General features: G+C 48.6%; 2 protein-coding genes across 2 annotated transcripts in view; both read left to right on the plus strand.

The window, feature by feature from the left end:
• Positions 1–3,776, plus strand: part of Faf1 (Fas associated factor 1) — a 301,749-nt gene extending 297,973 nt beyond the window's left edge. Inside the window, exon 19 of the mRNA XM_052176992.1 lies at positions 3,521–3,776. Within this exon, the coding sequence (XP_052032952.1) occupies positions 3,521–3,604 (84 nt within the window). The 3' untranslated portion in view covers positions 3,605–3,776. The remainder of the gene's footprint in view (positions 1–3,520) is intronic.
• A 14,702-nt stretch (positions 3,777–18,478) lies between these two features.
• Positions 18,479–23,554, plus strand: Dmrta2 (DMRT like family A2). Its single transcript, XM_052177000.1, has 3 exons — positions 18,479–19,164; positions 20,639–21,202; positions 22,410–23,554. Exons 2-3 carry the CDS (start codon positions 20,647–20,649, stop codon positions 23,465–23,467), a joined length of 1,614 nt encoding a protein of 537 aa, XP_052032960.1. The 5' UTR covers positions 18,479–19,164; positions 20,639–20,646; the 3' UTR covers positions 23,468–23,554.
• Positions 23,555–24,580: the final 1,026 nt, after the last annotated feature.

Genomic DNA, 24,580 nt, shown 5'->3' on the forward strand with positions numbered 1-24,580 from the left:
GCTTATATGAACGCATAGCAGTTGTGACAGCATACATAAGACCTACGCTAAATCAAGCCAGACAAAATCCCCATTAAGGAGGGGAGATGGACATGAAGTCCCAAGCTGACTGCTGGCATTTGATTGTTGCCATTCCACAAGGGAAGGCCAGTTTTCTTTAATGGTTTGACAACTGATATGTCTACCACAATACTGGGCAGGCCCCATGCAGAAGCCAATACAGACTGGACTTGGTGAGTTGAAAGGGAACAGGGAGCACATATGTGCCCATGGCATTGGGTGGGTAGGAAAGTGTTAAGCATTTGGGAAAAGTTAAAGAGATTACTATGATCAAAATACATTGCATGAAGTTCTCAAAGAACTGATAAAAACAGTATTTTTCAAAGCCAAATGTGAAAAAAATTTTCACCTGGTTACTTAGAACTATATAATAAACTACTGTTAAATATAGTCACACTACTGGGCAATAGAATACCTAAGGGCTATTTTTATATGTTTTTAAATTAATTCAGTAACAGTGGGGCTTATTTAATCTCTTTTTGTTTCAATTTAATTTTATTTTTTACTTTCATGTAATCTCTTAATCTTACGTGTTCGCCTATAAAATAGGGATTAAAACTAGTTGAGACTAGCATTTAGAACTAATGATACTAAAAATGAAAAAATAATTTGTATTGTATGTTTTACAGGGTATTCTTCTGTATCATGTTATCTGTATCCTCATTAACACTAGCCCAAAAGTATTGCTGAGTTCAGGTACTCTTCTACAGGGTATGTAGAGTGGCAACTACAATGTTAGTGGCATACTCACTTGGGAGAGAGAGACAGTTGGATTGCTGGGAGTTTGAGGCTAGTCTGGTCTACATAGCAAGTTCCACTTATTAGCTATGTGGCCTTGAACAAATTCTCAGCCTTTCTAAACCTGTTTCCTGGCCTGTCAAATAGAAATAACAATACTTAGCTCAAGGATCATTATAAAGATTAAATGAGTTAATATATTCAGCATAATGAGAGTTTATAAACTATTAGATATTATTGTTGTCCCAGTTGTGCTCCTGTTATAATAATAATTTGTTTTACTAAGCAAATGGATTAAAAAAGAAAGAAAAATAAAAGACTGGATAGTAAAAAAACAAATTAAATAAAATGAACTTTAGAGTATAGGATTGAAGGTGGCCTCACATGGGCTCTCTGAGAGTATGTTCCAACAGAGCTGTGCTTATTGCAAAGCAGTACAATGACTACGACTTCACTGAAGCTGGAGAAGGAGATCTTCAGACTTTGCCTACAGAGAAAGGCTAGAACTGTTGCTGAGCAATGGGGTAGAAACAAAGACAACTAGAACAACCTAGTGAGAGATTAATGAGGGGGGGGCGGGGAGCCAATAATGGCTGTACAGTTTACTAAACACTCCCTGACTTGGGACTGTACCAGAGGCTTCATTTTATCTATCACACTACCTACAAAGAACGCATGATTCCATATAGGAAGACAGACTCTCTAGTTGTTTACCTTCTTCAGGATCATGTAGATAGAATGAAGGTTTTCATCACTCACTCACTCACTCACAACCCCTCCTGCCTTGAAGTGGGTTTCTGTAGCCCTGGCTGTCCTGAAACTCATTCTGTAGACACTGCTTCACTCTTTAATAGAGACACTGCAAACAGACTCCTTTTAACTTAAACCAGTGGCAACTACATTGAAATTCAGTTTCTTACCTCTGCAACCTTGCATGGTGGTTGTTTTATGGGCTAATTGAGAAATATATTAGAAGTGCTTGGCCTGTATATATGTCCAAGACATTTTTGATTGTTTTATCAGTGACAACTAGAATTTTAACTAAGAGTTTATGAATCTCTTACCTTGCACATCTAGGGTACCACGTAGGCCTGATGCTCCAGCCTCCCAGCCTGTTTTGCTTCCTAACACATCTTCCTGCCTGTTCTCACAGCTTTGCCACTAGTATAGGTTTTGGTTTCTCCCAATAAGCATCATATTTACAAATCACAAATAACAAAGTAGAAGATGCCGGAAGAGCTTTGGCATGTTAATTAAGAACAATAGCAGAAGCAGCTGGGCAGAAAATGCCAAAGAGTCTGAAGCAGAGGCAGCATAGCTCTGTTTATTGACAGAAGCCAGTGCAGTATTGTACGTTAATTGAGGAAGTAGGTAAACATTTGCCAGCAGCTTGCCCTCCCTGCACATTGGAAGACAGACAGCAGGCTAGGCCCTCCCTTCCACCTTGCCTGCCCATCTGCCCAGCACCCAAGAGATAGGGTAGGGCAATATTTATAAGCAGAAAAAATTCTAGGGATAGATATATATCCTTAAAAACCCTCCTGGGCATACTAAGTTTCTGTCTGGATACACTAAAGAGAGGGTTTCCCTATATCAGCTTACTAGTCTGTCTCTGACACCCAGCCCTGGTCCCCAGGGCCTCCCCTTCTCTAGCTGGAAGAAGAAAGCAGAGTCATCTCATTATGAGTGGCTTGAGTTGAGCAGACAAATTGCCTGCCCATACTATTTACCCAAGGTCCCAAAGCTCACATAAATAGCAGAGCAGCAGCTTCAGGTATAGCTAGAAAGCACCTAACCATCCATCTCCCTTTACAGCTGCTCTCATACACAGCGTATTCTGATGATCTGTGCCATGCTAGACATTGTATTAATTATGTTCTTCCTCATTTAATCTTCATCAGTCCTGTAAGTCACAAAGCTGACAGCCTGCACCACTGGGACTTAAACCAGAGTCTCCTCATTTTCAAATCCTGTATTCTTTCTACTAACCTAGTATTTTTCAGCCTTTCAGAACTCATGACCCCTTTTCATGAATGTTTTGTTTCTTTCTCTTAGGCTTATAAACCTTCATATGCCATCTCTGCCTTGGCTTAGGCAGGGCAAAAGGCTAATTCAGATCTTTCATGTAGCATAGCCTGTGGTATCAAGATTTTTTTCATCTACCTTTTACAGTTCAGTAGTTGATTTCATATATATATAATGTGGTTGCCTCATCTTTCCAAACTACATGTACCCCCACTCAGGAGGCTGTGCTATGTCTCCTTGAGACCATCCCTGGGATATAGTCATCTCCGGTTACAGTAGAATGGCCATACCATAGTTTGCTACATGTAATTTTTGTGAAAGGACCCAGCCCTTGTCCTTCTAAAGGTTTAGTTGTTGTCTCAAAAAGCAGAGACGTTAACCAACTAGAGGTCTCAGACATGTCATCACTTAGTTTAACCAGATGGACCCTCGTGTGTCATTCCGCAAAGCACAAGAGGCAAGGGACCTCTCCAGGAAGTAGCCTTGAAGTCAGTACTAACTCCTCTACCTGATGAAACTACAGAATATGACCTTTCTGGGATACCTGGTTCCCTCAGAAAACAAACCACCAGCAGCAGCACACAGAAGTATTTTAAGATCAGATAAGCTACTTTGCACATGTTCATGCCTGTGTGTGGAAGGATGAAATTGATGTGCTTGTTTCAGATTTCTGAACATATGTTTTCTTTCTTTTCAGGTAACTCAGCTAGACCCCAATAAGTCATTATTGGAGGTAAACTTGTTCCCTCAAGAAACCCTTTTCCTTCAAGCAAAAGAGTAAACATGACTGAGAGGTGGAAGCAGCCACTCCTGACAAGCCAGCGGCACGTGTCAAGAGATGGGCTCCTCACCAACCCACCTGCCTGCTCGTGTCACTCAGTTCAATGTCACACTTCTGCCTCTTGCAAGATTGCTGGAAAAAAGTAATAAACATAGCTACTTAAAATTTCCCATCCATGAGTATATGTTCCCTGTTCCTCATGATGGAGTGCCACAACTCCATTGCCCTCCCCTGACACCTGCCCTTTGCCCTTGTTTCATGACTGGTGTTCTGAAGCATATGAGTGGTCCCTGGGGAGCTTAACCTCTGTGGCACCCATCTTTCCCTTGTTGTCCAAGACATTTTTTTCTGTCCTTGACATCAGGATGCTGTGTATTTGATATGTCTCATTGAGCCAGGGCTCTGCCCTCTGCCTTTTCCTATCTGTAACTGCATTTTAAGTTTATCACCTAATTTTAAAAGGGAAAGTAAAAAAAAAAAAAAAAAAAAAATTCAAATGGGACATTTTGGGCCTGAGCATCAGACATTTTGGGGTAGAGGAGTGTACGCTATATCTGACTCCTTTACTAAGATGTAAGATTTTTGTTATTCATTTTGTGGACTCATTTGATATAAATGCAAGGTATTTATATACTCCTGTCATGAGCTCCATATTCCATCTTGGAGGGATTTTTTTGTTTCTTTCTTTCATTGCAGCTTGGGAAACTATTTAAGTACACAATGTGTTGAGATCCTGAGCAGAGAGTGCTGGTACCAAGACTGCTACAGGCCCACTGTGGCAAGCTGCTCCTTAGTTTGTATTAAGGCATTAGAACTTCCTAGATATCTGCTCCCACACTGCTTGTATCTCAGTGTGCACCACACAGTTTTCCTGCCTTTTCTCCCTCTACGACTTTAGACATTGGGACCTTGTCACTTGGCGGGGTGGCTTTTTGTTTGTTTTGTTTTTTACTTTTTAGACTTTGGAGACAAGAGCTCACCAGCTCAGGGGTGTGGCCTCAAACCTTCAGTAATCTGCTTCACCCTCTACTTGCCAGGTTCCAGGCATGCCCCACAATCACTGGCCAGCATTTGGTGTGTTAAGCACCTTAGCCATTGCCAAAATCTGATCAGCTGCCCCATGGGCTTTCCTGCAATAAGGGACTTGCTCTATGATTTTAGTTTCTGAATGTTTTAATATTAGATATTGAATTTATATCTCAAATAAAAGGAATCTCATTCTTTGGCTAAAAATTCAGACTTCATATATTTAAGGGAGCAAATGTGGGGGCTTAGCCTAGAATACATGTGCTGCCAGTGTTGATCTATTGTAATCTTGGGTCTGATTGAGTAGATGTGCACTTTCTATGGGTTTTAGGTTTGGGCTAGTTCATAAAAATATTTATGTCTTCACAGCCTGTCAATCCAAAAGTATTCTTTATGGTGGTTTTTGTGTCATCTCCAGTCTTTATCTTAAGAGCTGACCTACCAGTCTGGTTATTTTGTAAGTGTGTTAGGTGTGTTTCCCTGGGACCATTATGGGGTTCTAAGAAGACTTAACCAAAGTGGAAGATGTCCCTGGTCACTTTTCCCTCTACTCAAAAAGTATTGTCCAAGAAAGTTCACCTGATTTCCTCTGATGCTCAGCCACAAACATCCCCTGAAAACTCTTCTAAGAGATTATTCCCAATACCACTATGCTTTATCTGCCAACTGACTGAAGAGGGAGCTCACTGTGAGGAGCATTCCTCTCCAACGCTGTTCCTTCCTTCCCAATCTAGTGGTACCACAAGATGTCATTTCTGAAGCTGCAGCTGTACTAGGCACTAGCTCCTTTTCCAGCTAGACTTCATTCTATAGCTTCTGGGAGAAGCCACAGCTCTGAACTCAAACCATACTCAAAACCAGCAGCCAGGGTGTGGGCAGGGCTTTGAGAGCCATCTCAGAGTTCTTATGTCTAACCTGTCCCTGCGATTTGGCTTTGGCTTCACTACATCATTCCCTGCCATTCCTGTTTGCTTCTGTATATCAACATATGGACTTTACTCTGAAACCAGTTTCATAACAGTTATTAAATGTTACTTGAATGTATGTGAAGTTGACAAGCCCTTTTCCAACCCTGCCTTAGAAAGTTCTCAGTCTAACCTGCTCAGCCTCCTGAATTCCCATCCTCTAGGCCCTGTTACTGTTTGCTCCTGGCATTCTGGTCGACCGAGCTCCAGACAGGACAGAGCCTCAGATGCTGTCTCCTGCAAGCACAGAGCTAAAGTGACTTTCTATCACTATAGAATCAGTAGTGTCATTACAGGGCTTTCGTAGCCTTAGGCCTCCCTTGAGCTATACATTGCCAGCCTCCATACACAGTGAGGGCATCAGTATATTTTCTCCACACTCCTTGTCCTGCTACTTCCAGTGATCTCCAGGATATCTTGTTATCCCTCATTCTATGTCACTGCCCTCTGTTCTTGGGTTATCATTTGTGTCTTTGAAGAATTTGTGTAGAAGGTTGAGGAAGCAATGCCAATTTCCCATTGCCTTTAGCAGGTTGTTTTGGAAGGCTTCTGGTTTAGAAGGTCACCATGATCTGACCCAGTGAGTTTTGTAAGCCATATAGGTAGGTGTTCATCTGTGTCAAAAGTGTTCCCAGCCTGAGTTGGATGGGAACATTCTTGTGTAGTCTTTCTCGTGCAAGGGTTTGAGAATTAAGGTTTGTAGGTTTTGTTTAGCCAATGAAATTAAAACACCACTTCTATAGTTGCATTTAAGCTAGATATGCTCACCTGAATATGCCAGGCAGCAGGCTAGTTTTTAGGGACTGTAAAGCTCTGACATGTTTACCCATGGATGCAGAAGAGTCTTATTTGTCTCCATTTGTGACATCACTGATTGACACTTCTCTCCATCCCATTCAGCTGCCTTGTTCAAGATCCCTTGAGAGGATAGGACATAAAGTCCTAATTCAGTCCAAAAGTAGCTTACTAGGCCTTTCTGTGTAACCCTTCACATTTATTTCTCATGTGATCATCTTAAATTCTTAGGAGATCTTCCCATGTGTGTGCACTTTAGCCCTAGCTCTGTATGACCAGAAGGTGAGTAAACCCTCAGTTCACCTTGCCTTCCAGAATTGTGATCAGTTCACTGCTCTGACCAAGCCAGAGGAAATCAATCATTCATAAGATGCTCACAAGGCTATAGCTTGCCTAATGTCCCCAACATTACTATGGTAAAAGAGTCAAGACTCAAGTCCTAGCCTCTTGCTTTTCATTGTTCTATAGATTATATAAATTCACCCCAGGCATAGCTCTTGAAATCCTCTTTTGTGTACAGAAGTTAAGTGCGTGTTCTTCTGGAAAGAGAATCTCTGTTCATTGGTTTCTTAGTGGACTCTGTTAACTAGCAAAATCAAAGAGATACCATTTGCATCAGACTAATTGGGACGTTGAAGCTGTGTGGTTTTTCTATTTTCAAGCCACATTTTGTATCTAAAGCTCCTAGGGATGATTAGATGTTACTAGTCAGTTCTCTTGCCTTGACCATCCCTGTGCATTTAGTATCTCTTGCTCTTCTCAATTAATCAGCTTTAGAAGACAATAAAAGTCCTTACCACTCATACTGCTCCCCTCCACTGAAAAGTGTTGTTTGGGACAGGGTTTCACTGTTTAACCCTGGCTGGCTGGGAACTCACAAATGCAACTGCCTCTGTGCTGAGATAAAGGTGTGTACCACAACACTCAGTTTCTATTACATTTTGAAAGTTCCTTCCTGGGTCAGAGCTCTTCAGCTATACAAAAGGGAAATGCTAACAATGACTTGTTCCTAAAATCTTAGGAGATTTCAATGCATTCCTGTAAAGAAGTTGGAACAGCTAGTATCTGCCCTGCAGACTCAGAGGATTATAATAGTGTATGGTGGACATGAGAAGTGGCAGTTTATGGGGAAAGACATGGAAGAAAGGATAAAAAGAAATGCAAGAGTTTCTGTATTTTAGAGCCCTAGGAAAAGTACTCAGTGCATTGCAAACCTTCTCACCTCACAACAATCCTCTGTATAGATGTTCTCAACTTCCTACTTTCTTCATACAGCAAAGAAATTTCAAAGCAATCATTGCAAGCCCCATCTACATTAAGGGGCAGAACAGAGTTCTGCATCGACCCCCTTTGACACCCCACCCCCAATTCCTGCACGTCTGCAACAATGCAATACTGCCTCTAGGGAAGTACAAACACACTACCAAGACTTTCTGATAATGAAGGCTGGAATGTTAGAAAGAGGAAAGCCATATTTTTTTTATTCTGTCATTACAAGGAAATGTATCAAAAGCTAAGATTTAAGAAAATTTAATGCATATGGGACCCTCAAATTCACTCAATGTTCGTTTATCCCATTACAACACATTTCCCTCAGAGTTTAATCGTTCATTAATATTACAAAATTACATCCTAATTGGTTCCCATTCTCCAGTCTTCTCTTCTAAACCCTTCTCCACCACTGCCAGAAAGTGACCCCAGACGCTTCCCTGTGCCCTCCAAATAAAACCCCAGTTCTTGGTTTGGAGTTAACCCCTGCTGTCTACCCTACTCCTTTCCCTCCTTTATCTCTCTAGTCTTGCCCTCAGCACATTCTGATTTGAGCAGTTTTCCTGCATGTGCCAGCTTTCTGTGCTCTTTGGCCATACGCAGGACTGCCTGCATAGGCACTGCAGCCACCTTCCTTCACTTCCCACGTGTCCTTGACCACTGCCTCATCCCTCACACCTCAGGGCCTGTGCTGTGATTCTTCAGCCTGGTGCTGCCCTTTCATAGTGCTGCATCTTTCTGAACCATAATTCAGTTCATGGTGTCTGTCTTAGGGTTTACTGCTGTGAGCAGTCCATTATCATCAAGGCAGGAGGATGACAACATCCAGGCAGGCATGATGCAGGAGAAGCTGAGAGTTCTACATCTTCATCTGAAGGCTAGCTTCCAAGCAGCTAGGATAAGGGTCTTCTAGCCCACACAGTGACACACCTACTTCAAGGCCACGCCTATTCCAACAAGGCCACACCTAATAGTGCCACTCCCTAGACCAACCATATTCAAACCATCTTAGCCTCCTTCCTCAGACAGGTTGTAATGCCCCCAAAAGACCAAAGTTATTTCATATTCTCAAGACCTAACAAAATGAGCAGCAAGCAACACACTGTAGCTGTGGATATATTGACTGAATTTGAACAGAGATACTGGCATCAATCTACTAAAAGATGGACGATAACTCATCTAGTAACCTTGAAAGGCCAAGAAAGTATATCTTGATCTTTATTTCCATAATCTGGCACATTGTAGGTATGTACCCAGTGGTTACTGAAGCAAAGCTAGCTGTTTACTGAGGGGGGTGGGGGTGAGCAGGAATTGGTGTTGGATCTCTAAGTAAGCCCAACATGATTGCTGCACTGTTCTTCCACATCATCCTCAGACTCACCCTGTGGGCTTGCCACTACTAGTATCCCTTCTTACAGTTATAAAAGCTAAAGCTCAGAGAGCTGACACACTATCCAGAGATGCATAACAGGAGGGCAATGGGCCTCTGGAGACCACATGTGCCCTGAGCTCTCTCTGCTTTTATTCACTGGCTGCTTCAGCATATAGAATTTTAGACCCACATGTAGCTTAACATTAGTTAACATTGTCACACATTCCCCTTTGTCCTGTGTGCCCTCAGTGCTAGAAATTCCTTCCGCACCCTCCACTCCTTTCAAACTCTTCCTGGATAAGAGTGTTCTGGCTTTATTGAAGGAATAAGTGCCCTGACAGTGGAGTCAGTAACTTGTATTGCCCAGCACAGGACTGCTACTGTGCAGGTGTCATAAAGAACTGTTTGGTAAGAGAAGGACCACTTAAATAGTATCTGTTATATGCCAGACATTGTGAGAATTACTAGTATGAACTCATTTGCTCTTTACTTCACTGATGCTCTAAGACCCAGGAAGTTAAGTCATTTGTTCAAGGTCACATACAACCAGTAAACCGAGTAGCCATATCAAACACAGACCATTTGTCTTCAGAGCTTAGGCCAGTATTGCACTGCTTCTCCAGCAAGTTCATGGAACCCACAGCACAAAGCGAGGGTCTCTTCTAGTCCCTGTGTTTCCCTGGCAGAGCAGGTATCATATTATGTTTACACAGAGGTCTCTTCCACTAGACTGTAACATGTCCACACTTGTGGGATCTGGCACAGGGTACTGACAGTAAATGTTATGAATGAACCACAGACTATTCTATGAGGAGTAATGTATAGTCCCTGTTCCATACACTGATAAAAAAATGGGAGGGGTGGGGGGACAGGACAACAGAAGTGTCTGAGCCTCTTTACTATATACAACTGACCTATGTGTGGGCCTGCCTCCACAACAAGTATTTGTTCCAAAATGAATCACAATACTGGCACTATTTAAGTGTCCCTTGACTTATGGAGATAAGATTAGCCTTGGCTTATCCATTCAGTGAAACCTTGCAAACTTGATTCTCAGCCTCAAAATGCCAGACAGGAGTGATTTGAACCACCAGTTTTATTGTTAGAGAGTTCTGGTTCCAGAAATATAGAAACCTAGACTCCCAACCCAAGGCTAGAGAGTCAAAACTGCTTCTTAGCCAAGTCCCATTGGGGAGCACAGTGAGCTTGGCAGTCTGAGGTCCCAGCTCAGCCAAGCGAGGCATCCACAGCATCAGAACTGAGCCTGCCTTCTGGACACAGGTGTCCAGGCCCTGCAAATGTTACCTGCCTCCCGTGAGCACACACTAGTAACATTTGCATAAGGCTTTTCTGAGAAGTTAGCAACAACAAGCCTTATTGAAACTTTTCCTTGTGTTTTGGGAGTCAGAAGAAGCAGTCAGGAACTCTGTTTCCCAAGGTGAGTGCCAAGGACTCTGTTTAACATCCATTTAGAAACCAAAAATGTCCACTTCAAACCATTATCTTTCTAGTTCCATCATTGTGGTCTTTAGTTTAAACCCTTATATTATAGATGGAGAAACTGAGGACCAGAGCAATGAACTGGCTTGTCTAAGGTCTCCATGACGACCTGCCTTTACCCATAGCAAATGTCAGAGGGCTTAGAGTGGTCCTTGGCTGTTCTGCACCCTCCTTGTTTGTGTGGGAAGGATGCTTTATGTTTTGAATTCTGGTCAGTGTAACCTCCAGAACATGTATGAAGCTTATGGCCAGAGAAAGATAGACGGATGGATGGGCAGACGGACAGACAGAGTCAGAGTGAGAAAGAGTTTTTAAGCATCCAGGGTATGCTGAGAGGTCATTCAGTCATGTCAGACCATCTAAATTTGGGTTCTGGGAAAGAATTTTCAGATTAGGGTTCAAAATCAAAGGCACCCAAGACAAAGTTCTGTTTCCAGGTACCAGATACCCAGTCTCTCTTCTCATGGAGGTAAACAGGATGCTGAGAAGGGAACAATTTTTTTCCTCTCAGGGGTAGCATAGTACTTGCCTAGTAGATAATACTCATGTGCCAGCCACTAAGAAGTTTTTATTACTTTTCTGTTGCTACGGTGGAATAGATGTTGGTAAGACATGATATGATAAAATAAAATCCTAACAAAGTGCAAGGTAGAGAAGGAGTTTGTGTTGGTGTTTGGCTCCAGAGTGGACATAGTCCATGCAGACAGGGAGGGCCTTGCAGCAGGAGTGTGGGGCAGGCAACCTGGCAGTCGGGAAGCACTGAAGTCACATGTTATCCATACACAGGAAGCGGAGAGAACAGGCAACGAAGCTAAACTGCCAATCTGCAGACCACTCCATCTAGCGCCACCCTGTGAGGAGTGGGCATTTATCATTCAACCCATCACAGGCTTTAATATGTTGCACTACTGAATGCTTAGTGGAAGGGTTACTTTATCCTCATTTTCAGAGGAGGTGTGATTAAGGGCAAAAAAGATGGGAGTGAGGGGTGCTTAACCAGCAATGAGCACACAATTCAGCCAGTCCTCCAAACAAACAGGTTCCAAACATTGGAGAAAGCTCCTCCACACCCAGTGGGGTGGCTCAGGGCACTGGCAGGAAAGAACCATTCATTCTCTGATTATAAACAACCATTCTCAACCATTACCACACCAGCCCTGTGACCCTGGCAGATCACATCTCTGTTTCCTTCTTAGTTCCTTTTTAGTTCCTTCTAATAGAAATTGGAGATGACAACAGGCAATTGTGTGGTTTCAGAGAGGACAACACAGAGGCACTTGGGATACCCACACCACCAGAGTCAACATGTGCTACACTAACAAGAGACAGTTGAGGCATCTCAGAAGCTGAATTGGAAGGAAACCTGGGGGAAGAAAGAGCAGCATGTTGCTGTATCAGCTAATACAGGACATGGGTTCCAAATCCCAGATGGGGCCTGGCAGACCCTAAAGAAGTCAGGAAACTAGGAACTGCCAGGTTCTAACAGCCACACTGTGCAACACAACAGGAAATGGGGGTGGGGTCAGAGTTTAAAAAAAAAAACAAAAAACAATACAGGAGGGATAAAAACAAAAGAGAGGTGACCTGTGGTGTACACTCGTTGGGCTTCTTTCCGAACTCATCCATCCCTCCCTCTTCAGTTTGGTCTTGTCCTAGATGCTGCCTGCTGGGAATTCTCCACAACTAGCTGTTCCTTGCTGCACTCTCAAGAAAGGTCTAAACATATCTGACTTAGGAAACAGCCTAGATCTGACCCAGCATCTCAGATGGCTGTGAGGAAACCCAGATATAGCTGGCAAGTCCCACAAGGCAGGCACTGTCAGCAGGAGTGAAATGTAGTGACCTTTATACCCAGAATTCTTGGCTCAGCTGGTGAGAGACTTGGACTGGACTCTGGGTCCAGGGGCTCCTCCTCTCATTACCTATACCACCTTAAATTCCCCTTTCTGTCCTGCCCCAATATCACAGCCAAGGCTCTAAGTTGGACTTGGAACATCATCCTGGAAGCTAACTCCTGAACTCACCAAGCTAAGGATTAGTCCCCAAAGTTCAGAATGACCTGCAAATCACCTTGACTTTCTTAAGCTCATGCCACTAGCTGTTAGATAAAATGGGAGAAAAGATTCTGCTCAAAATAGCTACATACTACCAAGGATGTGTGTTTAGGAAACAGTATGGTGGGGGGCGGGGGGAAGATGACTCTTACCTCCACCCCAAAAAAGAATCATCCTTAGGAATAAAGACACTGTTTTTTGGGTGAATGCATCCCCTGTTGCAAAGATGTACAATCACAAATGTAATTTAAAATGACAGGTTCTGCCTGGCAGTGGTGATGTATGCCTTTAATTCCAGCACTTTAATTCTAGGAAATAGAGGCAGGCAGATCTTTGAGTTCAGGACCAGCCTGGTCTACAGAGTGAGTTCCAGGACAGCCAGGCTACACAGAAAACCCCATGGGGGGGGGTTGTCAATTTTTATTTTACTAATTAGATTTGTAAGTCATAAAATGTTGGTTTAGATTACTGTATTGAAAAAAAAAACCAACCATGAAGTTTGAAAAAAGAAGAATCAGGAATCGATAGTATGACCTGCTCTCCCAAATATTATACAAGTGCAACAATTAGATCCCTGGGGATAGAGGGAAAACAAGTGCTGGAGCCAAGAAAGGTCATCTATGATGTTAGTATGTGTGTGGTCGGGAAAGGAACATGCAGGTCATGAAACAGTCCTGTGATCACCAGCCAATTATTTGGGGGGAAAGTTAGGTTACAAACTTCACAGCTTCCATAAAAATTAATTTCAACTGAACTAATTATAGAAATAATGAAAAGAGCTAATGGTAAAATATATATATATAGGTAATAAATTATCTTAGTTTAAAACTGGAAAACCTTTAAGATACTATAAATATACACCTTGTTTTGTTTTGTTTTTTAGAGGAAATTAACAAGGATGCCTACCTCAAAAAAAAAAAAAAGTTTAAAGCCTCAGGATGGTGATAGGAACACCTGTAACCTGGAATGGAGAAATGTAGAAAGGAGAGTACTGCTGCCTGGGGGGTGTGCACAGCTACTGAGCTAAGTGAAAGGAAGGGGGCCCTAATTCTTTAAAGGACTAGTGTCGGTTATTTTAAAATGGACCACAGTGACTAAGAAAGAAGAAGAAGATGAAACCTAAGAAAATGTAAATTGCAAGGCCTGTGAGGTACTGCTTGCTTAAATTAACAAAGATTAAACCGATCCCAAGATGTGTCTGTTGAGCACCTTGCCTGCCACAGCCTTTTTTGAGGGCTGTTTGACAGGTAGTTATCAAAGGCGGGGGTGGGGGTGGTGTCTGATCACTCGATCTTATTTCTAGTAATTTATCCTAAGGAAATAATTGGTCACATTCATAAAGGATGCTCATGACTGCAATGCTGTTAGAGCATAAAGTCGAGACTAGCATTGAAAAGAATTGGCCAAACAAGATACATCCATAATTCTATTCTTTTAAAGATTATGAAAATGCTTATATATGTAAACATGGTGCATATATTGGTAAATGAGCACACAAAAAATAGTTTACAAAGATATATACTGAAATATATTCTGCTACATTTTTTAAAACATTTGTAAGATATTTACTTTATAAGAACAAGCACTGACAGAGTCCATTTTGGAAAACCGACGCTCATATCAAGGGCCCCCCAAGAAGCTCCTTCCACATCCACTGTTCTAGCACTGTGAGGTCAACTGTGCCTAGTTGATCAGTGAACTCTGTAAGGACACATTACAAGTAATTAATCTCTGCTCCTCAGAGCAGGGCACATTCTAGAGACTCAACAAATGTGTGAGTGACCAGATTCTCAGTTTTACTCAAATAACTGCTGTATTTAAAGAAATCAACCCTAAAAGTAATCGCTAAGCCCCATACTATACTGAATTAATACTATACTATCACAGAATTGAGGTGAGCGGACAGGGCCTATTACTGGACACTGGATCTGGATTCTTCCATAAGGCGGAGCAGCACAGTGTTCCCCAACCAGTTACCTTATCGCTCTGGGCCACTCAGGTCTGAAATGGGCCATTGCACTTCCTAAAAGCACTGTGTGTGAAGCAACACAGGACACACCTACAGTTTAACTGAGTGTCAAACACGGGAGACACTTAAAAATAGAAAGCCTTGAGACCTTGGGCAACCCCTACTCCCTTGCAGGGCTTATCATAGGAGGGCAGTGGCTGTGGCCATGGCTACTGATTAGTGTTGTCCCCTCCTGATACTCCGTGCTACTGCACGGGTGCGGTCCCTCCTTCCCCCTCAGTTGGCCCTTTCCACCTGCTGCTGGAGAGTAAGATGCCCAGTGCCCTTTCCCCCAAGAAGCGGAGCACCAGCGATTGGACCCGAGTGCAGAGGAAAAGCCTCAAGTGGAACCCAGAGTTTTTCAGAACTGGTTAGGGAAGGTGCTTGAAATTCGTACCGCCTTCCAGCTTGAAATCGGTTTCTCACCCTGAAAAATGAGATAATAGGACCTAATGGGGGAAGATGGGTCTTCAGAAAACACTGCAGGGAAAGTGTGAGACGCTGGAGCCCTCACAGGAGGTACACCCAAAGACCCAGAGTCACAGTGGGCGGTGTGGTTCTTTGTTTCCAAACTCCAAAGTTGTGTCGACTTTTCTTTGCCCTAGTCTAGCCTTCCACCGAGGGCCATTCAATAGACCCAGGCTGCCTTTCTCTCCGTTTGCGCTGGGCACGCACGACTGGCGGGCTTAATCAGTAAGACTGGAGGAAAATGTCTCGCGTGCTGCAGTCCACGCCTGCGTCCACGCAGGAACAGAAGCCACTACGATGCGGAAAAACGCTTGTCAGGAATGCCTGCCTTAGGAGACACTGCCTCCCAAGGCGCCTTCTTCTTCCTCCAGCCCCTTCCCAGGTGTAGAGTTTGAGCCAAACCAACGGAATCCAGAGCTTTGGAAAGGGGTCTGTACGGGAGGGGCAACTCCGTCCCGGAGCCACCGGTTTGGGGATAATTACTTTTAATGTCAGAAAGATTTAGTTTAATATCATCTCTATTAGGCTGCCGGGAGGGTAATTAAACGGGAAGCATCGCAGCCGGCAAACAGATGGCGTCTGCTCGCTCCGAGGCCGCGGGCAAACAGCGCGCAAAAGTCAACGCTTCCCAGGTCCCCCCATTGATGCCCCAGCCCTTCTAGTCAGTAGTTCAGAATCTTCACTCTTGGGCCTCCAACCCAGCATCATCCCGGGTTCCCATCTAGGCCTTCCCTCTGGGCCTCTGCTGTGGAGTGGCCGTGAGTTGACCGAGCATGAGGGTGAGGACTTCTTGGCTGGGTGCACACATCCCTTCCCCACCCACCCCACAGACTCATCAGCCAATGAATCTGAGCCCAGGACACTTCTGAAAGTGTGAGTTGAGTCCTATCAGTCACTTCATTTGGAGTGCCGATCTTGGGCTTTTTCTGCCTGGTCCCAGCAGGCGGAGAAGGTCTGGGGCTCTGTGTACTAGCATAATATTGCCTGAGGATATGACCAATGTTGAGTGTGCAGACTCACGAAGTGGAACTTTGCAGGCATCTGAGTTTGACTGGGCCTGCAAGCGAACATGCTTATGAGAGCATACTGTGAAGTCAAACTTTTGAAAGGGTCCCTTGGGTGGGAGAACATCAGAGGTGAGCGCACCTTGGTGAGGTGGGCGGCTACTTCGTGTGCACATGAAAGTGTATCCAAACCTGCACTCAGGTCCTAAGGGTGGAGTTTTGTTAGGATGTGCGTGGTGATGGTGGTGGTGGTGGTGGTGGTGGTGGGTCGTCGCCCTAGTCCTGTTGGACCTATGCTCCCTATGACCTATGCTCAGCTGGGTCATCGCTTCCAGTCCCTCTCCTTTTTGGGCAGGGTTCGTATCAGCAGAAGCTAACTAACCTCAGGAAGGGTCTGGGAAACAGACGTGGGTTTGGTTATCTGAGTCCAGAACAGCATTTTTTGTTTTGGTTTGGTTTTCCTGATTCCCTTCTTAGCATTCTTCACATGAACACCCCTACCCTCGACTTGTGAAAAGCAAGCTCGGAGTCTCAGACCCAGGGAGATAGCAACTTACTAGGATTTGGCCTGGGCTGGTTTCCAGGATGCAATACCTCCTGCCTTTAAGAAAGGGAGGTTCAGCCGGGTCGGAGGCGCACACCTTTAATCCTAGCACTGGATGGTAAGGCATAGGCGGGCGGATCTCTGTGAGTTCGAGTCCAGCCTAGTCTAAAAGCGAGTTCAGGCAGAGCTGGGTACACTGTGAAACAACCCTGTCTCTGGGAAAAGGGGGAAAAAGGTTCGATCAAGCTCAACGCAAGAGCGGGGGTTCCCAAAACCGTTGTCTCGCGTGAGTTCATCTCAGCGGCAGGGCTAGTGGTGCTCTAGCCTCAGGCGGGAGAAAAGATAGACCACCCTTCCCAGAAAACCTAGGCGGGGATCTGGCTAGGTTATTTTGTTTTATGGTTCACACTTTTTTTTTTCTGAAAAAAAATTTCCTCCCAAAAGCTCTAAAAGCAGCCTCGCGTGGAATCTGGCAGCCTGTGGAGCCTTCCTGCCCCTCCCTCCCACAGGCCAGCGCTCAGGCCTAGGCTCTACCCTCTGACGCCCTGGGGAGCTCAAGACCCTTAACTCCCTACCAATCCTATCTCCGGCTGGCTCCCGAGAACTTTACTGGTAACGGGCAACCAAGTTGCTTTGTAGCTTGTCCAGGCTCCTTTGAAAAAGGCCTGGTGAACTTTCTGGAAGTTGTCTGCCAGATTCTTTGGCTCGTCGCCTTCTCCCGTCTCCTCCAGTCGGATCCTCAGTTGGCTCCTTGGGCGGCGCGCATCTCGACCCTTGCAGGCCGGTGGTTCTGCTTTGGGGTCCTGCTGGTCTCTTCTTTCCAGTCCCAGCCGCGGGTGCTCCTGGAGGGAGGCGCTGCATCTCGAGGCTGGCTCTATGCCTAGCAGGTGTCCGCTGCAGTGGCAGAGACCCGACTTCCGACGCCCAGGGGTTCCTAAAAATCAACGCCAAAACGCACGGCAGGGATCGGAAAGGGAATAAGGAAACAGCTTCGCATTTCATTTAAACGAATTTTCTTCACTCTGAAGGAGAAGAGTAGAAAACAAATAAGAGTAGCAAAATGTTAGCCTCAAAGGAAAAGTCCGAGCTGGAGAATCCGTGGGCGACGTGGTCCAAGGACATAAACATCAAACCGATGGGAATTTGAACTTGTTACCCCCTCCGCAGACCCAACGGGTTCTGGGGCCATGACGTCAGCATGGGTCGAGGAAGGCCAAGTCAAAGCTGGTCCAGGGCCCTCGCCCCCCCCCCCCCCCGCGGCAGCCTTGTGGGCTGATGGGCCTGACTGGTCCCTGCGTCCAGCCTCCAGAGGATCTAGGGAGGCGCAAAGGCGGCTTTTTACTTTCGCTTAAAAAAAAGTTACAAGTAAACTTTGTTAATTTCAAACAACCATAAAAAGAATTCCACAGAAAAAAGGCAGCAAGATGCAGAGAAATACGGAAAGGCAAGGGCACAGGGGGCCGAAGAACAGGGCAGGGGCAAGGGGAGAGGAGAGGCTGCAACGCGCAGACCCACGTTCTTCCGCTGGGCTCCTCGCTTGAAAACACAAATCGCACTTACCCTCCGTGACGCCCATGGTGTCAAGACTTTGCAAACGAAGGAACTAAGCATTAAAGGTGACAGAGGGAGGGGATGGGAGGAGGGGAAGGGTGCAAACCGGCTCTCAACTACGTCGGACGTGGAAGCACTCAGTCACGGTCAGAAGGAAGCCAGCAAAAAACATCTTGGCAAGTCTGCGGAGAACGCCCTCCCTCCCCCAACCTGGCACCCGGGTTCCACTCCCACTTCGACAGCGGTAATTGAATTGTCACCTGCTCCTGGCCCGCCCCAGGCCTCCGGGGCCACTTGGGAAGCTCGGCCTTGCCAAGAGCCCCGGGCCAAGGGAGAGTGGCGCGGTGGAGCCGGAGCCCCAGAAGTAGAGGGGTTACACACGTCTACAAGGAGAGGCGCACCGGACACGGTAATTAGGAGCAATTCACACGCTCTCGGGCGCACGGAAACTTCTTGTCACGACATTTGCAACGCTCCTCCTCGCGCACTCCTTCGCTGGCGCCCCCTCCCATCCCGCAGGCACTCAGCAGAGCGTGCGGAGTTTCGAATCTTTCGGACACTGTAGAATGAGGGGCTCCCCGGGCGCGGGCCCGGCCAATCAGAGCGCCGACTGTCTCCCCTGGCCAATGGCAGGCGCCACATTGTTGTCCAATTCTGTCTAATGGAGCCCTGAGGAGCAACAATAGAGCGGGCGAGCGGCTCATTGAGAGCTGGCAGCGCCGGACTACCCGGCCCGGGGCGAGCGCAGCGTCCGGAGCGCACCGAGGGGACGCGGGTTGCAACCAGCCGGTCCCCGGCCAGGCCCCCTGCCCCGAGGGCCCTCTGGGGTGTTGAACTGCTGTGTTCTCAGAGGGGTCCGGAAGTTCGGACATGGTGGCTGAAGGAGGGTGACGTGGTCAGAGAAGGGGCCGGGGCAAAGGGACGAGGCCGAGAGAGCCGAGGCACGAGCGGAGCTGGGCGACGCGTGCTGCGCCAACGGAGGAGGAGCCCGGAGCTCCAGGCAGGTAGGGGAGGGCGGGAGGCCGAGCAGGGGAGGCGACCTGGTCGGTGGCCCCCAAGGGCGAGGCCCAGGCCCTGCGGGCCTTGGGGACTGCTTGCTTGAGGGTCTGGGGAAGAGGCCCCGGAGCCCACGGAGCTCTGAGATTCCCAGACGGAGACCCCAGGAGCGGCCCCCGGCTCTGGCGGGACCCGGGCTGCGTGGCGGGAAGTGGAGGCCGCGGCGGAAGCCTGATCAGGGCCTGCAGGGCCTTCTGCGGCTGCGGCGCAGGTGGGACTCTCAGGTCCCTTCAGGGTCAGTTTCGGAGGCGACTTCCTGTCCTCCTTGAGGCCTGCTGGGTTGTGCAAGTCCCAGAACTCTGGCCTGAGACCGAAACTCTGGAACCTGCGCACAAGCGGGGGTCCCAAGCGGTCCCAGGATGAGGAGGGCGTGTCTGAGGACTCAGTCCTTAAACTGGGAGGGTGGGGGCGGGGTAGGAGGCGTTGAGCAAAAAGACTCCGGCTTCTGCAAAGTCTAACTTTTCTGAAGATATGCCTTTCCTCTGACTACTCCAGACTAACAGTCTAAACCCCGAGCCACAGGTTTCGCCCTATCCCCACCCTACCTACCTTTTGCTGGAGAGGTTTTCCTATGCAGCACTGTCGCTCTCGGTGGACCTCAGTCTGGGTCGCCTTGTCAGCTGTTTCTGAATGTTTTCCTTGTTATTCAACTAATCTTTGAGCTAGGGTGGCGGGTCCAAAGAAAGTTTCTTCGGACAGGCTTTCTCACTTCTCAGCTCTCCTACACTCGTTTCTGTGGAATAGATGCGTCCATTTCCTCTCCCAACCCTTTAGAGGCTCGGACCACAGTATTTCCAGAATTGTTTTGGCTGTGATCCCAGGGCCATAAGCCGAACTTCGCCTCCGAGTTTTGTCTTCTAGTTCTTCCCTACTTTTAACCGGAAGAAATTCCTTTCCGCTCGAATTCCTCTACTCCCACATTAAAAGCTACAAATAAGACCCCAGCGCGACCTGCTCAGCTCCTCACCTCGCTGTACATGTCTCTCCTCTTCACCTGTCCACCAAACGGAATGATTTTGCTCCTCTTTTTTTTCTTGCTTTGCCTTTGACATCCGCGTGTTGGTCCCAAGTTTTCTCTGTAATCTGAAAGAGACTCTTTCAGGCAAACATTTCTCTTTTCTCCGCTCACCCCAATTAACCTTAGCTTTGGGCATAATATTTTCTTTCCAAACTGAACCAATGACTTTCAAACGTTGTCTTGTTTTCCCCCCTTGGCGGAACTACTGATTCAAACGAAATCTTACACCTGGTGTGTAAGTCAGATATAAGAGGTCAGTGATGGATGTGGGGGTGTTCTTGTTGACAGCCACTAACTAAACTTGTACAACCAAAGTTTCCCAAAATGTGGGTTTCTGCAGGCTGCGCTTAAGCCTAGTGCACTGTACTGCCCTGACTCAGCTCTCCCCACTTTCCCTACGCCAGGTCCAGCCATGGAGCTGCGCTCGGAGCTGCCCAGCGTGCCGGGCGCGGCGACGGCAGCAGCGACAGCGACGGGACCGCCAGTGGCGTCGGTGGCGTCGGTGGCAGCGGCGGCAGCTGCCGCAGCATCGCTACCAGTGAGCGTGGCGGGAGGCTTGCTGCGGGCGCCGCCGCTGCTGTTGAGGGCAGCGGAGAAGTACCCGCGGACCCCCAAGTGCGCGCGCTGCCGCAACCACGGAGTGGTGTCTGCGCTCAAGGGCCACAAGCGCTACTGCCGCTGGAAGGACTGCCTGTGCGCCAAGTGCACGCTCATCGCCGAGCGCCAGCGCGTCATGGCGGCGCAGGTAGCGCTGCGCCGGCAGCAGGCGCAGGAGGAGAACGAGGCGCGCGAGCTGCAGCTGCTGTACGGCACTGCCGAGGGCCTGGCGCTGGCCGCCGCCAACGGCATCATCCCGCCGCGGCCTGCCTACGAAGTCTTCGGCTCGGTTTGCGCCACCGACGGCGGGGGGCCGGGAGCTGGAGCGCCCGCGGGCAGTGCAGGGGGCGCAGGGGGCGCAGGGGGCGCAGGTGAGAGCACGGTCACACGGGGGTGGGGTGGGGTCTGGAAGGAGGAGCCGGGACGCAGGGCTGGTGCGTGAGGCCTAGTGGCGTGTTTCCTCACTGACAAAGTGCAGCTCCCTTCCCCAGATGCTGCAACCACTTAACCGAGGCTCTCCACCCACTCAAACTCCTGGCCCGGCCGGCAGTTTGTATACTTTCTTCCTGCGCTCACCCCAGGCCCCAAGGCAGCACTTCAGCCTCACTCTTGTTAGGGGCAGGTCCTTAGTTACTGCCCACCTCATTTAGCTGGGCCTTCTCCCCTGGCAGCCCGGAAGCCGCCCATCTGTTCTGCTCTGAGCTTCTTACGGCCAACTCTCTCTTTTCTTCCCAACTCTTGTGAAAAGACCCTGCAATCCTTCTAATCCGCACTGCCTCCCTAAGGGCTGGAGACGCCCTCTTTCGTTTCTCAGCAAGATTCCTTTCCTCCTGTTCCTAAGGCATTTTAAACATTCTCTGCGTTGTCTTCGCTCTGGCTCCATTTCCCTCGTGCACGCCGGTTTTCTCATGGTTGGCACTTTTTTTGCCCTTTCTTGGGTCCCTTTCCCTTGCTTCTGTCTGCTCCCAGCATAAACCCACCTTTTGGAAGGTGAGAGGGGCAGTTGGGCAATGGAACAGTTCCGGCTTTCAGCCTCTTTGGAAGAAGGGAATTTCTTAGGAGTTTTGAAAAATGTGGGTTAGAAATAGGAAATAACTTACTTTAGATGTAGAGGGGCTTAAGACCTAGTCCCCGAAGGAGACTTCTCTCCAGGTGGAGATGCCTAAGGCAGGGTTGGCTTTGGCCACCTGGGTGGAGTCGTATTTTCCGTAGTTACTCTGAGGTATAGGGAGAAGTTGTTTGCTCCGATTTGAACCTTGACATGGCCACTTCTCTAAGGCGGCGTGAAATAGGAAGGGAGCGGAAGTGTGAGGGCACAGGCATAGCAAGAGCATACTAAACATTTAAGTTTTCAGGGTGTCAGGTGGGAGTGGGGGTGTCTGGGCATAGAAAAAGCATGAACCTAGGAGGAGCAAGGGAGAGCTGTAGGGTCTTGGAGAAGAGGTAAAAATAAAACCGGAGCCCTGTCAAGAATAGTTTGGAAGGAACAAGAGGAAACTGGCATTCGAAAGGCCCGACATATCCTGGGTCCAGTATTCTTAATCTCTCCTTACATCTCCATTTTTTCCCTCCTCTCAGAGGCCAAGTTGCAGAAGTTTGATCTGTTTCCCAAGACGCTGCTTCAGCCCGGCCGTCCCGACAGTCCGCCGCCACCTCCAGGGAAGCCCTTGTCACCCGACGGCGCGGACTCAGGTCCCGGGACCTCGTCCCCGGAGGTGCGACCCGGCTCAGGCTCGGAGAACGGAGACGGCGAGTCCTTTTCGGGGTCGCCTCTGGCCCGGGCCTCCAAGGAGGCGGGTGGCAGCTGTCCTGGGAGCGCGGGCGCCGGCGGTGGCGGCGAGGAGGACAGCCCCGGCTCCTCCAGCCCTCTGGGTTCAGAATCGGGTTCGGAGGCTGACAAAGAAGAAGCCGAGGCCGCACCGACTCCGGGGCTGGGCGGCGGGCCGGGGCCGCGGCAGCGGACGCCGCTGGACATCTTGACGCGCGTCTTCCCGGGCCACCGGCGAGGCGTCCTGGAGCTGGTGCTGCAGGGCTGCGGCGGCGACGTGGTGCAGGCCATCGAGCAGGTGCTCAACCACCACCGCGGAGGCCTGGCGGCCGGCCTGGGCCCCGCCGTGCCGCTGGAGAAGGCCGCGGTGAGCGCGGCCGCGGCGGTGGAGGACGCGTGGCCCGGGCGCGTGGAGGCCGCAGCCGCCGGGGGAGCCGGGCTGCCCGCTCCGCTGACGACCGGGCCCGCCGCGCCCCCGCACCACAGACCCTTGCTGGCCGGGGCCATGACGCCCGGCGCGCTAGGCTCGCTCAGCAGCCGCTCCGCCTTCTCGCCGCTGCAGCCCAACGCCAGCCACTTCGGCGCCGACGCGGGCGCCTACCCTCTGGGCGCACCGCTCGGCCTGAGCCCCCTGCGCCTGGCCTATTCGGCGGCGGCGGCCCACAGCCGCGGCCTGGCCTTCATGGCGCCCTACTCCACGGCCGGCCTGGTGCCCACGCTCGGCTTCCGGCCGCCCATGGACTACGCCTTCAGCGACCTCATGCGCGACCGCTCGGCCGCCGCCGCCGCCGCCGCGGTGCACAAGGAGCCCGGCTACGGGGGTGGGCTGTACGGGCCCATGGTCAACGGCACCCCCGAGAAGCAGTAGGGGATGGGGCCAGGCAGCCCGGCCACCCGCCATCGACCCAGCCGCGGGCCCCTCCTCGCCCTGCCCTGCGCCCTCCGCTCACAGTTGGCTTTAGGGGCTTATTTGGGAGGATGGGTGGGAGCACCTCAGCTGACCGCGCAGGTGTCCTCAGAGGAGCCTTGTGGTCTGGGTGCTCGCCCCCCCCCCTCGGGCCACCTTCCCCCAGGCCTGCTCGCCTTGTTGCCAAGGGGCTGGGGATCCCTAAGAACCCCGAGGGCGACCGTGGCCGCGCCCGCCCCTGCTGCTCCCTCTGCTCCGCTCGCCTCCCCAGCCCGCGCTCAGGTGGATGGCAGGATGGACCAGCCTCTTGTGTGTCCTCCAATACCTATTCCCCTTTCGTTTTAAAAATTCCGCTCTAACAAATATAAATTTAGGATGTATACATCTCTTGGCACTGAGTCGAGTCTTTGGGACACATATATATCGTTATCAATTGTAAAAAAAAAAAAAAAAAAGGAAACGTTCTAAGGTGCACTTTCCTCGTTGCGGTATTTGTCGCTCTCTTTGTTGCTTATGCCGATAAGCATGGGTTTCCTTGGTGCAGTGTGAGTTTTTATATATGTATAAATCTATATATAATCTATACATATATATATATACAAGCCAGTGTATAATGTTATAAAATGGAATTCTAAGTTATTAATTGTAATCTGTAGGTGACCTCGGTATTAACGTGAAAAACATTCAAAAATCAAAGCAAAAAAAAAAAAGAGGACAAAATGGAAAAAATTAGATTATTCGCGCATTGTACGTATCGGGTTTTATAGCTGAAATCTACTGTACGCTGGGAGGAACCCTGCGGACCCCTGGCCCCCGGCCTACGCCTGATCTCCAAAGCGCTCCAGGCTGCGCTGAAGCACGAATAGAGCGTCGGGTGAGTGAGCCCGAAGCTCCCGGACTCGCCAGCGAGCGACGCTGCGCAGAACCGCTCGCTTTGTGCTTTCCTTTGCCTAGGTATGAGCTAGAAATAAATGTTATTTTCTAAATAAAGTAACGCTCGAATCCCGTTCCGCTCCTCTGGCGGCTGGGAGGAAAAGCTTTTAATTTCCCACTAGGGCCGCAGTGGCCCGGAGT

Source organism: Apodemus sylvaticus, chromosome 3, assembly GCF_947179515.1.
Source record: "Apodemus sylvaticus chromosome 3, mApoSyl1.1, whole genome shotgun sequence".
In the NCBI taxonomy this organism is placed as follows: domain Eukaryota; kingdom Metazoa; phylum Chordata; class Mammalia; order Rodentia; family Muridae; genus Apodemus; species Apodemus sylvaticus.

Bases quoted from the DNA above. Each gene is read 5' to 3' on its own strand.
- Dmrta2 (XM_052177000.1), top strand. From the start codon at position 20,647: ATGGAGCTGCGCTCGGAGCTGCCCAGCGTGCCGGGCGCGGCGACGGCA. The intron at 21,203-22,409 runs GTGAGAGCACGG...CCCTCCTCTCAG, and splicing joins AGGGGGCGCAGGGGGCGCAG to AGGCCAAGTTGCAGAAGTTT.